The sequence below is a fragment of the Tachypleus tridentatus genome, chromosome 1 (genome assembly GCF_004210375.1).
Source record: "Tachypleus tridentatus isolate NWPU-2018 chromosome 1, ASM421037v1, whole genome shotgun sequence".
Lineage (NCBI taxonomy): Eukaryota > Metazoa > Arthropoda > Merostomata > Xiphosura > Limulidae > Tachypleus > Tachypleus tridentatus.
Genome location: NC_134825.1, coordinates 10,429,337 through 10,452,029, shown reverse-complemented (window position 1 = coordinate 10,452,029; position 22,693 = coordinate 10,429,337). Strand labels below are relative to the sequence as shown.

Genomic DNA, 22,693 nt, shown 5'->3' with positions numbered 1-22,693 from the left:
GTTGTTACTGAACATAAGTTGACAAACCTTTTATGAAATCTGTTGTTACTGAACATAAGTTGACAAACCTTTTATGAACTCTGTTGTTACTGAACATAAGTTGACAAACCTTTTATGAGCTCTGTTGTTACTGAACATAAGTTGACAAACCTTTTATGAACTCTGTTGTTACTGAACATAAGTTGACAAACCTTTTAAAATTTCGCACATGAAGGATATTAAACTTTTATTTTTTTAGGTTTTATATAAACAGTTGAATAACCAAAAAAACAGAAAACATAAATAACTATACAGATACCGCAAAATTCTACTGTGATTTATTTAGATTAGTAACTAAGATGTATTTATGTTTTAAAACGTATGAAACTTCGGGCAAACTAAAACACAATCTGCCTCCTTGAAATCTTGTTTTCGTAAATACTTATGGTCTACACGTTATTGTTGTAAATTATTACAATCTTCACAGTGATGTTGTAAAAGTGTATTTATTGTCTGTACGTGGTGTTATATGTGTTTAGTCCACACGTCAGTGTTATAATTTACACTTTGTTTTATAAATGTCTTTCTATACAGTGATGTTGTAAGTCTAGTCTATACATTATTGTCGTAAAGTCTATTTTCTACATGTTACCGTCGTAAACGTCTATTAATTACACGTTACTGTTGTAAGCAGCTATAGTGTACACATTGTTATTTTAAGTGTAAACTTTTTACACATTACTGTTGCAAGTGGCTACAGTGCACACATTGTTGTAATAACGGTCTATTTTCAAACGTTACTCTTATAAATGTCTCTTGTTTGCAACGGTATATATTGTTATACATTGTTGTTATAAATATTTATGGTCCACGCGTTATTATTTTAAATGACTACAGTCCACCCGATGTTGTAAGTTACTATTGTCTGTACGTGGCTGTTGTGTCTATTGTAAACGCGTTGCTGTTCTAAATGCCTAATCTGGACGCTGCTTCTTTAAATGTGTAGTTTACACGTGGCTGTTGTGTATGTCTGTGTAACAGATTTGTTATATATAATGTAGTCGTCTAACGCCATCAGTTTTTACTGTGTTAGTAAAAGGCAGTGGAAGAAATCACTGCTGAATGAAAATAGAAACAACTATGATACACTAATATCAGTAAATATTATCATGTGTTGTATGAATACATACTATTACTACTACAATACACTAATATCAGTAAATATTATCATGTGTTGTATGAATACATACTACTACTACTACAATACACTAATATCAGTAAATATTATAATGTGTTGTATGAATACACACTACTACTACTACTACAATACACTAATATCAGTAAATATTATAATGTGTTGTATGAATACATACTACTACTACTACAATACACTAATATCAGTAAATATTATCATGTGTTGTATGAATACATACTACTACTACTACAATACACTAATATCAGTAAATATTATAATGTGTTGTATGAATACATATTACTACTACTACAATACACTAATATCAGTAAATATTATAATGTGTTGTATGAATACATACTACTACTAAAATACACTAATATCAGTAAATATTATAATGTGTTGTATGAATACATACTACTACTACTACAATACACTAATATCAGTAAATATTATAATGTGTTGTATGAATACATACTACTACTACTACAATACACTAATATCAGTAAATATTATAATGTGTTGTATGAATACATACCACTACTACTAAAATACACTAATATCAGTAAATATTATCATATGTTGTATGAATACATACTACTACTACTAAAATACACTAATATCAGTAAATATTATCATATGTTGTATGAATACATACTACTACTACTACAATACACTAATATCAGTAAATATTATAATGTATTGTATGAATACATACTACTACTAAAATACACTAATATCAGTAAATATTATAACGTGTTGTATGAATGCATACTATTACTACTACAATACACTAATATCAGTAAATATTATAATATGTTGTATGAATACAAACAACTACTACAATACACTAATATCAGTAAATATTATCATATGTTGTATGAATACATACTACTACTACTAAAATACACTAATATCAGTAAATATTATCATATGTTGTATGAATACATACTACTACTACTACAATACACTAATATCAGTAAATATTATAATGTATTGTATGAATACATACTACTACTAAAATACACTAATATCAGTAAATATTATAACGTGTTGTATGAATGCATACTATTACTACTACAATACACTAATATCAGTAAATATTATAATATGTTGTATGAATACAAACAACTACTACAATACACTAATATCAGTAAATATTATAATGTGTTGTATGAATACATACTACTACTACTACAATACACTAATATCAGTAAATATTATAATGTGTTGTATGAATACATACTACTACTACTACAATACACTAATATCAGTAAATATTATAATGTGTTGTATGAATACATACTACTACTACTAAAATACACTAATATCAGTAAATATTATCATATGTTGTATGAATACATAAACTACTACTACAATACACTAATATCAGTAAATATTATAATGTGTTGTATGAATACATACAACTACAACTGAATTGTTTTTAATTATCCGTCGTTTTCTAATGAGTATTTTTTATTTACATAGAACTATTAACGAGAATGTTATTTATCTTAAGTTCCATACAATCCAGGAATGATTACGTCATACGCTCACATTCTAAAAATCGGCGGAGCTTCGAATTCCGCGGTTTGTCACAACTAAATATTTTGTATACGAAATCAAACTTTGCTTACGCAGTCTCTCTAGAACGCGTGGAATGACGTAGCTCAGCAGTCTTTTGAAGTGAAGCCTCGCAGCAAGTGCTCATTGTTTGGTGGTGATCGTATGGTCCGACCTTCAAACGTTTTGTGTCTAAGGCTGCGCTGATGCGAATATAAGAACAGTTTCTATGGTTAACAGGCTGCAAGTGTGGGCCCTGGAAAAGGCGCAGAAAAGTGTTCCTTTGTGTCACTTTACTGACGTAGAACACCTCAACACACGCACCTACTAGACTCTGCTAGCTTGAGGTATGTTCCTATTATTTCTTTCCGTTTAGCGCTTTTGCAAAATTCTCCCGGTGGCGCAGCCGTAAGGTTAAGGGTTTGTGACGCTAAAAATCGTGATTTATTACCCACAGTGGACATAGCATTATGTAGCTATGTGCTTAGAGAAAAAACCCAACAATTATCATTTGAAAAAATCTGTGTGACCAATGATATATAGCTATTAAGTGAATATGAACTCCTGATAATATAGCTATGGTTATAATACATGGTGTTCGGAAAGTTACTGTGCACTTATATATTTATTAACAGACATGTTTCAATATAGAATACAGGAGATAAATATGAATGACAATTATAAACAATGTTGAAAGTAACCCCGGTTGGCATCAATACAGGCCTGGATCCTTCTTATTTTGTTTCTAAACACCGCTATCAGTTGCTGGCTTGAAATAAACTGAATAAAATATGATTACAAAACTGCCCCGTGACTTTCCGAACACCCTGTATAATTATCTGTCGAATATCAACTATTGAAACAATAATTATGAATATGTTTATATGTTCCAAGTCTGGAAAAGCGAAATTATCCATAAGTAATAACTAATATTTGTTATGCTGTCGGTGATGTTCCCTTTCTAAACATTTATTACCTAAAATGACCAGAACCGATAAATTAATAAGATAATCAGTAAAAAAAAAAGTTATCTAATGTTAGACGTTTTGAGTTCAGTGCTATAGTGGATTGTATTTTCACTATTTATTGAGTTCAGTGCTATAGTGGATCGTATTTTCACTATTGATTTCTACTAAAGTAACATGATGAGACGTAAAATGAATGTTTTTAACCTAATCTGTAGCTAGATCTCAGAAAGTATAGAATAAGATTTGACATCGAAGAATTGATCATCGAATACGACCAATTTTAACATGTGTTGACCATCTGATACGACCAATTTTAACATGTGTTGATCATCTGATACGACCAATTTTAACATGTGTTGACCATCTGATACGACCAATTTTAACATGTGTTGATCATCTAATACGATCAATTTTAACATGTGTTGACCATCTGATACGACCAATTTTAACATGTGTTGACCATCTGATACGACCAATTTTAACATGTGTTGATCATCTAATACGACCAATTTTAACATGTGTTGACCATCTAATACGACCAATTTTAACATGTGCCACCTTCATAACAACCCTTTGTATTTACGTATATTTGATATAACGAATCTGTAACACTACATGTCTGTAAGTGAGTGTATTAATCACGATACAAGCAGTTTTCAATAATGAAATTAGCACTTGGTGACACGAGTGATCCAAAATGTTACCCACTACGAATCGGTTCCTGCTTGTCTGTAGTATAAACATTCAGTTCAAGTCCATCAGTGGGTAAAAAAAAAAAATAAATAAATTTACGGACTTAAAACGTTCGGTTCTCCGTTGTGAACAGAGCTCAGGTGACCTGTTAAACACACAACAGTAACAGAGTCAAGTGTTTAAGTTCAGTATAGAATCCCCAGTTTCCCATGTAGATTTGAACACAATAATTTCTCAGCATCTGTTTTGCTTATTGGACATTCCCCAAGAAAAAACACACATTCCACATGAAGATGTAGCTGAAACGGATTAGTAAGTCCCCCACGGGTACAGCGGTAAGTCTACGGATTCACACCGCTTAAATCAGGGGTTCGATTCTCCTCGGTGGACTCAGCAGGTAGCTCGATATGTCTTTGATATAATAAAAACACACATGACATAAATTAGTAAAACACCATTCCATGCAAGCTATTAATGCTATTTGAAACTCGTTTTATTTTGTATTATGCACAAACTGGCTGAAAGAAGAATCGTTTTATTTTGTATTATGCACAAACTGGCTGACAGAAGAATCGTTTTATTTTGTATTATGCACAAACTGGCTGACAGAAGAATCGTTTTATTTTGTATTATGCACAAACTGGCTGACAGAAGAATCGTTTTATTTTGTATTATGCACAAACTGGCTGACAGAAGAATCGTTCTATTTTGTATTATGCACAAACTGGCTGAAAGAAGAATCGTTTTATTTTGTATTATGCACAAACTGGCTGACAGAAGAATCGTTTTATTTTGTATTATGCACAAACTGGCTGACAGAAGAATCGTTTTATTTTGTATTATGCACAAACTGGCTGAAAGAAGAATCGTTTTATTTTGTATTATGCACAAACTGGCTGACAGAAGAATCGTTTTATTTTGTATTATGCACAAACTGGCTGAAAGAAGAAGAAAACTAGTAACCAGTTCGAGTGGAATTTCTGAAAGTTTTTAGTTTGTAACTTAGTTTTATGAAGATCCAGCGAATGTATTGATTCCTACGGTTCTTTCCCCAAATGGATTGGAGTATGTTTTATTATTAGTTGAACAATAAATTGTAGTTGGTCTGTCAACGACAGCTCGGAGGGAGGTGTCCCAGAATTCATTTAGCTGCAAAGTACGAGTTTAGCCTTCGATAAACAACCTTGCGCGTAGCAAAGGCCGCTCACTGTTCCGTTAAATGAAAAGTAGGCCAGGTTTTTTCTTGTTTCTTACTCTCGAGGCTTCTCGTTTTCGTGCGGTATTAAGCTGTGTTTCGCATACACATAATATAGTGCACGTACTTTGAACATCTGTTATTAAAAAACTGCCTCTTGTATGGACACAGGATCTTCTAAACGTTCTGAATATCAGTCGTTAAGAAACACAAACGTCAAGTAATTTTCACTTAAATAATTTTTATAAAACTCGCTGACAAGTTATGTTATGAATATATAATTGGAACATCTGGGAAATGACCTAACACCCAGAAAAATAGGCTGAAACAGATTCAGAGAGTGGCACGCGGAGATATTGAGAAATAAATAAATACGCAGCAGGCAGAAAGCCAGGTAGAAAGACACATGTGTAGTTACCTATGGACACACCTACATGAATGGAAATAAGTAAAGGCACCTATCTAGGGAGACAACTATCTAGATAGAAAGTCACAGATGCAGTTTACTAACTAAACACGTACATAGATAGAAATATACAAAAGCAGTTATCTAGGTCGACGCCGACATAGATAGAAAAATATAAGCGAAGTTAACTATTTAGACATCTAAGTATATAAAGAGACACAAAGGCAGTTGGCTAGGTGGACATCGAGATATGCAAAAAGACAAGCTATCTAGGTAGGCATGTACAAAGAAATACGCTGTGACAGTTAGCTAGGCAAGCAGCTAAATAGATAAAGAGACATAAAGGCAGTTAGCTAGGTTGCTACGTGGGTAGTAACATACAAGGACAGGTAGCTAAACAAGAACTACATAGGAAGAAACATATGTGGATAGATCGCTAAATAGGTACTACATAGGTAGAAACACACAAGGATAGATAGTTAAACAGGCACTATATAGAAAGGAACATACATGGATGGATAACTAAATAGATATTACATAATTAGGAACACACATAAACAGACAGTTAAACAGGTACTATATAGATATAAACACACATAGACAAATAGTTAAACAGACGTTACATAGGAAGAAACACTTACAGACAAATAGTTAAACAAACGCTACATAGAAACACACACACAGACAGTTAAGGAGGCACACAATAAAAATAGTTAAACAGGTGCCACTGATATAGAAACATGCATAGATAGTTAAACATGCCCTGCATTGTTAGTAACACATACAGACACCGCCCAAGTACAAACACTCAGGTATAGACTTAGGAACAGAACTTGGATAAGGTGACCAAATGTACAACTTCCTTAGAAATACATTATTACAGAAACGTAGCTCCACAGTCTTTAATACTACAAGGTACTTATTGTATTTTTACATTATATCCAGTAATATCTTATTGCACGATGTAATACAATTACTGCAATGTTGGAACATATTACACTGGAAAACAAAATTTTTGCTATGTGAGAAAATTCAAGAAATTTATAGTAATCTGATGTTGCTAATTTCAAATATGTAATCAGAATTTGCTCTTCTTTTGTAGATTTCGGGTTATTGTAATATATCAATATTTTATTAGAAATCAACTTTGTGCAATAGACTTATGCTGTAAAATTAAGTTTACTTGGAGAGTTTAGCGCGTAAAGGTATCATATGTTCAAACTGTGGCTGTTATGTACTGGAACGAAATTCCAAATATTCATATATGCTATTTGTTCCCAATATAACTAGGACGAATTGCACTGGTTTTGCTTCATTCTCATTCCTGGGAATCATGCTCGGTTTGTTACAATATTCGAGAAGTTCTTGATTGTGTACAGAAGGAACGGAATCAAACTCTCTCTCAGCTGCCTTACACTTACTCAGTTGATCACTTCGCCTCGCTCCGCGCATAGTCAAACAAAAAGAAAGTTCGATCTTCTTCCTCTCACCTTACTCGTGATATAATAAAATTCCACAAAACTTTGTTGTTTAAAATATTTTAAACTCTAGTTCTTTAAACATAAATTATTTGATATTTTATAGGAAATGGTTTGAAATGCTGGTTGCCTCCAGTTCAAGTAAAGTCCAAAAATGCCAAAATCATCCAAACAGTTTTGACTAAGTATTACACGAAATACATCACGTATAAGATAAAGGTAGCTTACTATCATTATGTAACACTGGTGACCAAGAAAATCATTTGGTTCTATATGTGGGTTGTACAGTTTCCACAACTGGCTTAACACAGTGGCTGAATAAGTAGAGAGAAAGTATACTATTTGTAGTTCTCATGATGTGTTGCAAGTCCAAACATCATATAATTGTTATTTTTGTATGACTAATCTTTTGGACATTTGGCAAAACTGAACAATTCATTAAATATCTCATATGGATTGTCATATGGACTTATCCTGTGAAGAAGACAATGAATCATCTTCATCTAGTAATTCTATTCTTGTCACACCTCAACATAAACTTCCCCATCTGATCACACAGTAAGAAGTAAATGATCTGGTTCTTGACTTGTCTCTATCAAAACAACATGGGGAACTTCTTGGTTCTCATTTACAGTGAAGGTATTTATCTAGTTCGTGACTTGTCTCTATCAAAACAACATGGGGAACTTCTTGGTTCTCGTTTACAGTAAAGGTATTTATCTGGTTCTTGACTTATCTCTATCAAAACAACATGGGGAACTTCTTGGTTCTCATTTACAGTGAAGGTATTTATCTGGTTCTTGACTTGTCTCTATCAAAACAACATGGGGAACTTCTTGGTTCTCATTTACAGTAAAGGTATTTATCTGGTTCTTGACTTGTCTCTATCAAAACAACATGGGGAACTTCTTGGTTCTCGTTTACAGTAAAGGTATTTATCGGGTTCTTGACTTGTCTCTATCAAAACAACATGGGGAACTTCTTGGTTCTCGTTTACAGTAAAGGTATTTATCTGGTTCTTGACTTGTCTCTATCAAAACAACATGGGGAACTTCTTGGCTCTCGTTTACAGTAAAGGTATTTATCTGGTTCTTGACTTGTCTCTATCAAATCAACATGGGGAACTTCTTGGTTCTCGTTTATAGTGAAGGTATTTGTCTGGTTCTTGACTTGTCTCTATCAAAACAACATGGGAACTTCTTGGTTCTCGTTTACACTAAAGGTATTTATCTGGTTCTTGACTTGTCTCTATCAAAAAAAACATGGGGAACTTCTTGGTTCTCGTTTACAGTAAAAGTATTTATCTGGTTCTTGACTTTTCTCTATCAAAACAACATGGGGAACTTCTTGGTTCTCGTTTACAGTGAAGGTATTTATTAGTTCTGGGAGAAAGAGTTTCAGCTTATTGAAGTGACTACCAGAGTCATACATCATCATGCTTTATGTTTTTGTACAAATGTTGATTCCTTAATTGAAGAATAAAGCACTGAGCATCATCCTCAAGAATGGATAATTTTTATCAACTCATCTAAAGTTATCTTTAAAGCTGTACAACAGGAACTAAGCCATTGGTTCATCCCACTCATGCTGTGAATATGAAACTTATCAAAGTATGTACATTGTTAAATCCAAGTTTTAATGAATAAATAAAGTTACTAATGATAAACGTGTTATTTTCACGATATACAAGAAAATCTTGAATAAATCATAACCAGATTAATAATTTTCAACATGAATCTGTATCGCTAATTTAACATGTTTTCTAGCTGCAGATACCTTTATTGTTGTGTCATTACAGAATATCACGGAAATTAATATTTTAATGTATCTGGATTATCATTGCACAAGTAACGATCGCGATTTTAGCTAACAGTGTTTTAGTTCACATGTTAATAATGTTGTGTAACAGCACCCAACGGATTTCTAAAGTATTCTCAAATAATTTACACTGACAGAATTTGCGCTAGCATCATTTGTTTGTTTGTTTGAAATTAAGCACAAAGCTACACAATGGGCTATCGGTGATCTGCTCACCACGGGTATCGAAACTTGGATTCTAGTGGTGTGAGTCCGTAGACACACCGCTGTGCCACTGGAGGACCGCTAGCATCATTGTTTGGTGCATAGAAAAATTATTATTGTGTCTACATAGGGAAACAACTTTGCATTATTTAACTTGAAACATGGCAGGGTTAAACACTGTTCTAATAACTCTTTTAAGTTAGACCTTTTTTAAGGGTTTTATTAATACAAACGTCAAACAAACCAAAAATGCATATTTTGGGCTCTTGTACAGTCATATTTACGTCAGTCAAGATTAAAATTGTCACAAAAATTAATCTTAATGTGCCTACACATTGACCTACAAAAATATTGTATTTGTACAGTTTAGTCTTTTTAGGAAGCCAGAACTGAAGAAAAGCATACACTTGTGGTTTTGGTGAGTTTCTCGGCCATATTTTAACCAAGTTACATGGAGTGTGGTACAAAGATACTCTCCTACAGGTCCCACACATATGTAATGTGGACTTACACATTTTTAGGAGATATATAGGGTGACGATAACTCAAAAAAACATAATTTTGAAGGGGGAGTGTTCCGACTTATTTAGGCCAATTTACCTGGATTTGATGAAAAAATAACTTTTACAAGTCCCGTACAAATATATGTATATGTACAAAACTGTGGAATATACTCATTTCTGTTCTTTTAATTGGAGATTTAAAAGGTAAAAAAAAACACAATTTTAGGGGCTTTAGTAAATTAGTTTGCTACATTTGGGCCAACTTATGTGGTGTTTGCAGGTCCCAAACAGAGATGTAGACAATTTAGAATTTGTGTTTTGCCCAAATGTTTAGTGAAGAAAACAGTGTGGGGTTTTGGTGAACTATATTCCGTTTTGTGAACCTATTGTAGTTCCTAAACAGTAATGTCGACAGTTTTCGATTTTTCTGGTGTAATAATAAAACATGTTTGGGTTGCGTGAAGGAGATATGCTGCATTCATCCACGAATGTTGGCTTCTTTAATTATAATTTTTATCCATAAAAATCGGATTTGGAATGAGTAAGTTGTATGTTATTGCCAAAGGAAAAACAATATGTCTATCTCTTGCATTATAAGTTACCTAAAGTAGGAATTAGTAACCTGTACTCGTGAGAATACCAAAAGTTACCTAAAGTAAGAATTAATTAACTGAAGGCATCCAAACGTACGTAAGTGAAGACGTAAACAGTGAGTGAGAGACGTGCATTCATTAATATTTCACTGTGCAAACATGTTCTTTCCGTGTGAACTACTTTACCTTCAAATCTTAATCTGAACTAGCCAGTTGCTATTGTTTTCAACTTCCATTGTTCACATGAATATTGTGCTCGTCTCTGAAGGAAAGACTGCTAGGCCTAACTTTATTTCGTCAGATCTTGTGCCGATAAATTCACAGAGGCTGCGGGTACTAACCCACACTATTCTTCCTTTTGTGTGACACGTTTAAGGTAAATATACTGGTAACCCATATGTATATGATCACATACAGGAAGTTCTTTGAGTGTAACAGTATCTTACTTCCGGGATGGACAATAAACCCAGTTATAGGGAAATGCGGGTTGTTTTCCATGTTTGCATCAAGTTGTTGGTTGTATTTCTATAAATTGCTTGTGCTTCCAGTCATTGACACTACTCAGAAGGCGTCCATTGTTAAAACATAGTTATGATTTATCAAGTTTTATATGTAATTGTAACTGTAATTTGATTTATTGTAAATTGGAAATCTACTGTTTTGAGTGCAGTATCCCAATATAAATAGCACGTGCTATATCTTTGTTCTTGTTGGTTGCTTTTCTTTAGCGCCTGTTATTAATTAGTATGACTTCTATCAGGAATCTTATCTGATGGATCATCCTTCGATTCACCTATGAACTCCTGACTTCAACTTCACGTAGGAGTTTCACATACAAATGATTAGTACTGAATATTTAACTTACAAAGTTCTGTGATAGAGAAAGATGCTGATCGTATGTTTGAAAAATAAGCTAAGTTTATTTTACGTAAACTACAGGCGAACTTGCCATGTTTAATAATGTGGTTTAGCTGTATCTTACGTAAGTCAATAACTGTGTATCATGTTAGAACATGAGGGTTTAAAGACACTTTCTGTTTTTAACTAGCAAACCAAAGGAGTGGGCGAAACCAAGATTTGGAGAAGGATATCGATTATCTCAAGCTCAAACCGACGACTATCGAACGGAGTCGATATTGGTAGTATCAAACTACGAAAGGTAAGAGATGTAGAGATACATAGTTCGTGATGACGAGAAGCACACTTGAAGTCAAAATGTATTCTCAAGACGGCTGGTATGGGTATTGAAACTTTAATTAAATTGAAGTACAGAACAACGTTCCGACCTTCTGGGATCATCTTTAGGTTAACTTTTGTACTTTAATTAATGTTTTAACACCCATGCCAGCCATTTAAATATAAATCAGCCTCTTATACATGGTTCTCACTGATAATTTCAAGCCTGCTAACATCATGATTCTGAAACATTTAGTCTAATAATCAACAACAGAATCTAAAGGAAATCAGTAAAAATTAGTTTTAAAGCAGCGATCTGTGCCCATGGATTGATGTACCTGTTGTTGTTAGTGGTACATGTATTGATGTACCTCTTGTTATTAGTGGTACATGTATTGATGTGCCTGTTGTTGTTAGTGATACATGTATTGATGTGCCTGTTGTTATTAGTGGTAAATGTATTGATGTGTCTGATGTTGTTAGTGATACATATATTGATGTACTTGTTGTTGTTAGTGATACATTTATTGATGTGTCTGTTGTTGTTAGTGGTGCATGTATTGATGTACCTGTTGTTGTTAGTGATACATGTATTGATGTACCTGTTGTTGTTAGTGGTACATGTATTGATGTGTCTGATGTTGTTAGTGATACATGTATTGATGTACCTGTTGTTGTTAGTGGTACATGTATTGATGTGCCTGTTGTTGTTAGTGATACATATATTGGTGTACCTGTTGTTGTTAGTGATACATGTATTGATGTGTCTGATGTTGATAGTGGTGCATGTATTGATGTACCTGTTGTTGTTAGTGATACATGTATTGATGTACCTGTTGTTGTTAGTGGTACATGTATTGATGTGCCTGTTGTGTTAGTGATACATATATTGATGTACCTGTTGTTGTTAGTGATATATTTATTGATGTGTCTGATGTTGCTAGTGATACATGTATTGATGTGCCTGTTGTTGTTAGTGATACATATATTGATGTGCCTGTTGTTGTTAGTGGTACATGTATTGATGTACCTGTTGTTGTTAGTGATACATGTATTGATGTGTCTGATGTTGTTAGTGATACATGTATTGATGTGCCTGTTGTTGTTAGTGATACATGTATTGATGTACCTGTTGTTGTTAGTGATACATGTATTGATGTACCTGTTGTTGTTAGTGGTACATGTATTGATGTACCTGTTGTTGTTAGTGGTACATGTATTGATGTACCTGTTGTTGTTAGTGATACATGTATTGATGTGTCTGATGTTGTTAGTTATACATGTATTGATGTACCTGTTGTTGTTAGTGATACATGTATTGATCTGCCTGTTGTTGTTAGTAATACATGTAATAATGTACCTGTTGTCAGTGATACATGTATTGATGTGCCTGTTGTTGTCAGTGATACATGTATTGATGTGCCTGTTGTTGTCAGTGATGCATGTATTAATGTGCCTGTTGTTGTTAGTGATGCATGTATTGATGTGCCTGTTGTTGTTAGTGATACATGTATTGATGTACCTGTTGTTGTTAGTGATACATGTATTGATGTACCTGTTGTTGTTAGTGATACATGTATTGATGTACCTGTTGTTGTTAGTGATACATCTATTGATGTACCTGTTGTTGTTAGTGATACATGTATTGATCTGCCTGTTGTTGTTAGTAATACATGTAATAATGTACCTGTTGTCAGTGATACATGTATTGATGTACCTGTTGTTGTTAGTGATACATTTATTGATGTACTTGTTGTTAGTAATACATGTATTGATGTACCTGTTGTTGTTAATGATACATGCATTGATGTACCTGTTGTTTTTATTTGTTTATGTTCATGATACTCAACTTACTACGGCTTCAAAATTATGTCTGTAAAAACGAGTTTATTTCCTCTTTGCTTATGATACATGTTACACAATTAATTTTACTTAATAACTTGACTATATTTCAATAAGTTGAAATTTTACTGTTATATTAAATAGCTATACCTCTAGGTACAGAGCTACAGTGTACTTCTGTGACAACGTGATTATATTAGTAGCTATACCTCTAGCTACAGTGTACTTCTGTCACACATTGATTATATTAGTAGCTATACCTCTAGGTACAGTGTACTTCTGTGACAACTTGATTATATTAGTAGCTATACCTCTAGCTACAGTGTACTTCTGTCACAAATTGATTATATTAGTAGCTATACCTCTAGGTACAGTGTACTTCTGTGACAACTTGATTATATTAGTAGCTATACCTCTAGCTACAGTGTACTTCTGTGACAACTTGATTATATTAGTAGCTATACCTCTAGGTACAGTGTACTTCTGTGACAACTTGATTATATTAGTAGCTATACCTCTAGCTACAGTGTACTTCTGTGACAACTTGATTATATTAGTAGCTATAACTCTAGCTACAGTGTACTTCTGTGACAACTTGATTATATTAGTAGCTATACCTCTAGCTACAGTGTACTTCTGTGACAACTTGATTATATTAGTAGCTATACCTCTAGGTACAGTGTACTTCTGTGACAACTTGATTATATTAGTAGCTATACCTCTAGCTACAGTGTACTTCTGTGACAACTTGATTATATTAGTAGCTATACCTCTAGGTACAGTGTACTTCTGTGACAACTTGATTATATTAGTAGCTATACCTCTAGCTACAGTGTACTTCTGTGACAACTTGATTATATTAGTAGCTATACCTCTAGGTACAGTGTACTTCTGTGACAACTTGATTATATTAGTAGCTATACCTCTAGCTACAGTGTACTTCTGTGACAACTTGATTATATTAGTAGCTATACCTCTAGGTACAGTGTACTTCTGTGACAACTTGATTATATTAGTAGCTATACCTCTAGCTACAGTGTACTTCTGTGACAACTTGATTATATTAGTAGCTATACCTCTAGCTACAGTGTACTTCTGTGACAACTTGATTATATTAGTAGCTATACCTCTAGGTACAGTGTACTTCTGTGACAACTTGATTATATTAGTAGCTATACCTCTAGCTACAGTGTACTTCTGTGACAACTTGATTATATTAGTAGCTATACCTCTAGCTACAGTGTACTTCTGTGACAACTTGATTATATTAGTAGCTATACCTCTAGGTACAGTGTACTTCTGTGACAACTTGATTATATTAGTAGCTACACCTCTAGGTACAGTGTACTTCTGTGACAACTTGATTATATTAGTAGCTATACCTCTAGCTACAGTGTACTTCTGTGACAACTTGATTATATTAGTAGCTATACCTCTAGGTACAGTGTACTTCTGTGACAACTTGATTATATTAGTAGCTATACCTCTAGCTACAGTGTACTTCTGTGACAACTTGATTATATTAGTAGCTATACCTCTAGGTACAGTGTACTTCTGTGACAACTTGATTATATTAGTAGCTTTACCTCTAGCTACAGTGTACTTCTGTGACAACTTGATTATATTAGTAGCTATACCTCTAGCTACAGTGTACTTCTGTGACAACTTGATTATATTAGTAGCTATACCTCTAGGTACAGTGTACTTCTGTGACAACTTGATTATATTATTAGCTATACCTCTAGCTACAGTGTACTTCTGTGACAACTTGATTATATTAGTAGCTATACCTCTAGCTACAGTGTACTTCTGTGACAACTTGATTATATTAGTAGCTATACCTCTAGGTACAGTGTACTTCTGTGACAACTTGATTATATTAGTAGCTATACCTCTAGCTACAGTGTACTTCTGTGACAACTTGATTATATTAGTAGCTATACCTCTAGGTACAGTGTACTTCTGTGACAACTTGATTATATTAGTAGCTATACCTCTAGGTACAGTGTACTTCTGTGACAACTTGATTATATTAGTAGCTATACCTCTAGCTACAGTGTACTTCTGTGACAACTTGATTATATTAGTAGCTATACCTCTAGGTACAGTGTACTTCTGTGACAACTTGATTATATTAGTAGCTATACCTCTAGCTACAGTGTACTTCTGTGACAACTTGATTATATTAGTAGCTATACCTCTAGCTACAGTGTACTTCTGTGACAACTTGATTATATTAGTAGCTATACCTCTAGGTACAGTGTACTTCTGTGACAACTTGATTATATTAGTAGCTACACCTCTAGGTACAGTGTACTTCTGTGACAACTTGATTATATTAGTAGCTATACCTCTAGCTACAGTGTACTTCTGTGACAACTTGATTATATTAGTAGCTATACCTATAGGTACAGTGTACTTCTGTGACAACTTGATTATATTAGTAGCTATACCTCTAGCTACAGTGTACTTCTGTGACAACTTGATTATATTAGTAGCTATACCTCTAGGTACAGTGTACTTCTGTGACAACTTGATTATATTAGTAGCTATACCTCTAGCTACAGTGTACCTCTGTGACAACTTGATTATATTAGTAGCTATACCTCTAGGTACAGTGTACTTCTGTGACAACTTGATTATATTAGTAGCTATACCTCTAGCTACAGTGTACTTCTGTGACAACTTGATTATATTAGTAGCTACACCTCTAGGTACAGTGTACTTCTGTGACAACTTGATTATATTAGTAGCTATACCTCTAGCTACAGTGTACTTCTGTGACAACTTGATTATATTAGTAGCTATACCTCTAGGTACAGTGTACTTCTGTGACAACTTGATTATATTAGTAGCTATACCTCTAGCTACAGTGTACTTCTGTGACAACTTGATTATATTAGTAGCTATAACTCTAGCTACAGTGTACTTCTGTGACAACTTGATTATATTAGTAGCTATACCTCTAGGTACAGTGTACTTCTGTGACAACTTGATTATATTAGTAGCTATACCTCTAGCTACAGTGTACTTCTGTGACAACTTGATTATATTAGTAGCTATACCTCTAGCTACAGTGTACTTCTGTGACAACTTGATTATATTAGTAGCTATACCTCTAGCTACAGTGTACTTCTGTGACAACTTGATTATATTAGTAGCTATACCTCTAGGTACAGTGTACTTCTGTGACAACTTGATTATATTAGTAGCTATACCTCTAGCTACAGTGTACTTCTGTGACAACTTGATTATATTAGTAGCTATACCTCTAGGTACAGTGTACTTCTGTGACAACTTGATTATATTAGTAGCTATACCTCTAGCTACAGTGTACTTCTGTATCTTAATGAGTAAATTTACTTTTACCTTGCTCATTTTACTTAACATAATTTTACTGTTCTGTGTTAGCAGCTAAGTTTTACTTGTATGCGTTAATAACTTCATTTTAACACTTTACACTAACTTAATTTCATGTTTCTAGATTAACGATCTAAGTTACTCACTCCTTTTTACATATTAACCTGATATTTCTTCTCGTCATTGTGGATAAAATATATTTTTCTTTTTAGTGATTAAGTACCACCCTCTGATTACTTGAATCTAGAACTGAAGGCTGCATTGATATAATATGTTGATGTACAAAGTGTGTACTCTTTCCCACAGCTGTTGAGATTTATATCATATATAAATAACTAAACAAAGTACAGGCTTATTTCATTTAAGCCTCATATAAAAACGGTCACTAGTATCCGTGTAGATTATGACAAATCACAATTTTTCACGTTTCGATGGGCTATTAGAGACAGAAGTACGGCCTAACCGTTTAGGTGGGTTATTAGAGATAGAATTACAGCTCTAACCGTTTCGGTAGGTTGTTAGAACTAGGAGTATAGATGTAACCGTTTCAGTGGGTTATTAGAGACAGAAGTACAGCTGTAACCGTTTCGGTGGGTTGTTAGAACTAGTAGTATAGATGTTTCAGTGAGTTATTAGAGACAGAAGTACAGCTGTAACCGTTTCGGTGGGTTGTTATAACTAGTAGTATAGATGTTTCAGTGAGTTATTAGAGACAGAAGTACAGCTGTAACCGTTTCGGTGGGTTGTTATAACTAGTAGTATAGATGTTTCAGTGAGTTATTAGAGACAGAAGTACAGCTGTAACCGTTTCGGTAGGTTGTTAGAACTAGTAGTATAGATGTTTCAGTGAGTTATTAGAGACAGAAGTACGGCCTAACCGTTTCGGTGGGTTGTTAGAACTAGTAATATAGATGTTTCAGTGATGTATTAGAGACAGAAGTACAGCTGTAACCGTTTCGGTGGGTTGTTAGAACTAGTAGAATAGATGTTTCAGTGAGTTATTAGAGACAGAAGTACAGCTGTAACCGTTTCGGTGGGTTGTTAGAACTAGTAGTATAGATGTTTCAGTGAGTTATTAGAGACAGAAGTACAGTTGTAACCGTTTCGGTGGGTTGTTAGAACTAGTAGTATAGATGTTTCAGTGAGTAATTAGAGACAGAAGTACAGCTGTAACCGTTTCGGTGGGTTTTAGAACTCGAAGTACATTTATAAGTGATGGTCAATCCCATTATTACTTGGTAAAAAAGTCTTCCATTTAGTCTTAAACTGCTAAATTAGGGATGGCTAACGTGGATAGCCCTCGTGTAACTTTGCACAAAATTCAAAACAAAGAAACAAACACTTGTACAAGAGATGAAAGTTTGTGTGCACATAATATAACTTGTGTTAAAATTCTCATGGATATTCGTTTAGCTGTTTCTTAATCAATATGTCTTTACATATATACAGACACTTGTTATTTTGTCAGGATATAGAATGACTGGCATGTAATTCAAGTATCTCTCTTTTTCACTGAAATACTGATAAAGCTTCTTTAAAGGAGCATATAAACTCCTGTTCATATTGATGGTAATCTGATTTTTAATCTTCCTTACACGTAAATATTTAGCGAAATAATATTCCATATCGTTGAGCATGTGAGAGATGAATAGTTGTCAAAACTGTGCTTCCACATTATTATTGCTATTGTGAATTAGTACTTATACTATGATATTACTATACTTATATTCCCAACAGATGGCGCTAGAAGTACTCCAGTGGAACCGTGACGAGGTTCGTTTCGTAATGGCCGGTAAACTGCACTTCTACCCAATGGCGGACATGCCATGGAACAAGAAAGGAAAGCCACAGAAGTTTAACACAGTTCATGCATTGCTTGTTACGCTAGGAAAGCCGAATTCTAATTACAAGCCTGACTTGGCCAACGAAAACTCTATCCTGTTTCCTAGAAACACAGGAATCAAAGATGCTACGTTACTTCTGTTGAAGGAAAAGAATGGTCGATTTATGCTAGTCAAAGTAAGAACGAAATTATGTTGATTAATATGAATTAATATCAAACCTTCATTAATATTAGGATTTTATCATTTGTCCTTCCCACATCTATGGCTGAGATTTATATTGAAATTCTTTTGAAACGATTTAAATTACATCCAGTGTCTAGAAACAAATTAAAATACGTGCTCGTGCGTTCTAATTGCATAACTGAAAACAAGAAACAAAGAATTATTCAAGTGAAAAAAATGTACCGTTTATCACGCTCTAGAGCAATGTTGTTTTCTGATTGTTAAATTTAGGTGTCTTGTAACATTTCAAATGCATTGTAAATTGTTGTTTTCCAACATCTATTGCATCTTGGTAACGCAATGGTCCTGCACAGCTAGGAGGTTGTGGTGCTTTACTCACAATTTGTGGGTCGCGAGTTCATCGAACGTGCATCGAAGGCGACATATTTCTCGGTCAATTCCACTGTTCTTTTGTAAAAAGAAAGTGACCCAAGATTTGGTGGTGGATGGAGTTGGCTAGCTGCCTTCCCTCCATCACTGCTAAATTAGGGACGACTAGTCTGATCGCTTCAGAGTAGGTTTTTTGCGAAACTCAAAAAGCAAACATACCTTGGCTCAACGGTGTGTCCAATAACTTATAATACCAAAAATCTGTCTCGAGGCTCGCGGTAGATACATCACAGAGCAGCTAGTGTACAGCCTTTTGCTTAACAAGAAAATAAACCATGAGAACTGTGTCCTTAGCTTGTTACATTAATGAATTTTTACTTTAAACCTCTTGGGAGACATAACGCTAGCTCTTATTTTTAATATATTTTTTTAGGATCCCATGCACCTTGGGAACTGTGTTATTAGTTCTGATCCAGAAAGCTGTGAAATAATTGAAGTCCAGGATTACACGACGAAGGAAGCTTATTTCTTCAAGGTCAGATTCAACGATGACCTTTGTTATAGTTAGAATTTCAAGTTGAAACATGCAGAAAAAATAAATTCATTAATTTGATTTTACTTATTACTGATTATTTATTAGCTAAATAACAGTTCTTGTAAGTAATTATTTATATTTTTGTAAATCACTTCTCTGAGTGATATAATAAGAATTACTGTGATGTTTTCACTCATTGCTAATACATACGTTATTTTAATGTTTTACAGTATGCAGTAATTATGTAGTTATATAATATTAGTTATTTTATTAACTGTAGTGTGGTTACTTTTTTTTTTTAACTTCTACTCGCCCTTCACCCCCTACAGTTCCATAGCGGTATGTCTGCGGACTCACACCGCTAGAAACCGGGTTTCAATACGCGTGATGAGCAGAACACAAATAGCCCATTGTGTAACTTTGTGTTTAATTTCTATCAATCAAACAGTTACTTTAATTCAAGGCTATGGTTTGAAAGTTCAAATATTTTTGAAGTGAAATGTCCTTCCCCCCAGTGGCATAGCGATATGTCTGTAGATTTATAAAGCTAGAAACCGGCTTTCGATTCCCGTGGGGGGCAGAGTAGACATAGCCCATTGTGTAACTTTGTGCTAAACTACAAACAAACAAAAAAAGAAGTGAAATAGATAATTATGTTGCTTACACTTCATTAATTACTACCGAATTAAATACTGTTAAAAATCAAATAACATGTTATGTCAGTAAAGATATAATTCTATTTTTCTTACATTTCATGTAAATAAAGATAAAATCCTACGTTTTTTACATTTAATGCTAACTATTAGAGTCAGATTTATGTTTTATACATTTAACGTCAAGAGTTACCAGATATGAATTCTTATTTATTTCTTAATAAATCTTCCTAACAGGCTGATACATTAAAGGAGTCCAATGATTGGTTGAGACAGCTGAGATACCATGCAAAGGATCTTGGAACGTGGCGAAAAAGGCGAAATGCTCTTGCTAATATTATGATAAATGGTATGGTACGTTAACCTGTCTTCAAACAACCAAGGCAACCTGAGATTTCAATTAGTACGCTACAATGAGTGAAAAAAGTTCCAATCTAGTTTTTCTAATTGTGGTGTTACATGGTGTTGGGTGAGTAAGGTGTGACTGGAATGAAAAACATTATTAATCATGTGGAGAGGAATATTTGTTTATTTGGCAAACACCGTGAAAATACCACATTAACTTATCTTGCCCGAGGTTCAAGAGGTATGTTTTGGCTGCTGGTTAGCTTAATGTATGCGTAAACGAATTCTTACACAGCTAGAATGTAATTTATAACTCTATACCCTTTACTGATTGAGGTAAATACTGTCAGAGAACAACAATACAAATGTACAATTGGAAACAATATACTGTCAGAGAACAACAATACAAATGTACAATTGGAAACAATATACTGTCAGAGAACAACAATACAAATGTACAATTGGAAACAATATACTGTCAGAGAACAACAATACAAATGTACAATTGGAAACAATATACTGTCAGAGAACAACAATACAAATGTACAATTGGAAACAATATACTGTCAGAGAACAACAATACAAATGTACAATTGGAAACAATATACTGTCAGAGAACAACAATACAAATGTACAATTGGAAACAATATCCAGTCTTTTTTTTTTTTTCACTCTTCTATTTTTTGTTACTGTTTTGATTACTTAAAACACATGCTTCACCAATTTATCGATACTGACCAAATACAGTGTCGAGCTCTGGATTGCTTTATATTAATACTTTTGCAAAATAAAATGTTATATAGTTGTATATTTCATATTTCTCACTGTTGGTTATTTACCTGTTATGTTCACATTCCAATGTGCAAATAAGTGAGTGTGAAATTTGTACAGCTTCACAGACAACAAATTGGATTATGTAGTATACACCTAGTCGTGTGTTGTGGAACTAAAATAAGTTTATCAAATGTTGTACTAAGCCTAATGTAATAATATGTTTAATAAAGCTAATCTTTATTCTTTCTTGGTGTCTGGTTATGTTTTCACAATATCGTCATACAGAATTTATCATAAAACTGACTGAAATACGTGTGAAAATAGGATGAATCAGTTAAATTAATTAATTAAAACTGATAAACAAAATACTATCTAACAATTAATTAATAAAACTGACAAACAAAATACTACCTAACAATTCATTAATAAAACTGACAAACAAAATACTAGCTAACAATTAATTAATAAAACTGACAAACAAAATACTAGCTAACAATTAAATAATAAAACTGACAAACAAAATACTACCTAACAATTAATTAATAAAACCGACAAACAAAATACTATCTAACAATTAATTAATAAAACTGACAAACAAAATACTACCTAACAATTAATTAATAAAACTGACAAACAAAATACTACCTAACAATTAATTAATAAAACCGACAAACAAAATACTACCTAACAATTAATTAATAAAACTGACAAACAAAATACTACCTAACAATTAATTAATAAAACTGACAAACAAAATACTACCTAACAATGAATTAATAAAACTGACAAACAAAACACTATCTAACAATTAATTAATAAAATTGACAAACAAAATACTACCTAACAATTAATTAATAAAACTGACAAACAAAATACTAGCTAACAATTAATTAATAAAACTGACAAACAAAATACTACCTAACAATTAATTAATAAAACTGACAAACAAAATACTACCTAACAATTAATCAATAAAACTGACAAACAAAATACTACCTAACAATTAATTAATAAAACTGAC

The 22,693-nt window shown here is 33.3% G+C and overlaps 1 protein-coding gene across 1 annotated transcript in view; it reads left to right on the top strand.

Moving 5' to 3' along the window:
* LOC143240130 (uncharacterized) overlaps positions 1-21,918 on the top strand; it is a 52,870-nt gene extending 30,952 nt beyond the window's left edge. Inside the window, exons 8-11 of the mRNA XM_076482103.1 lie at positions 11,640-11,750; positions 18,707-18,988; positions 19,799-19,900; positions 20,791-21,918. Of these exons, the coding sequence (XP_076338218.1) occupies positions 11,640-11,750; positions 18,707-18,988; positions 19,799-19,900; positions 20,791-20,916 (621 nt within the window). The 3' untranslated portion in view covers positions 20,917-21,918. The remainder of the gene's footprint in view (positions 1-11,639; positions 11,751-18,706; positions 18,989-19,798; positions 19,901-20,790) is intronic.
* Positions 21,919-22,693: the final 775 nt, after the last annotated feature.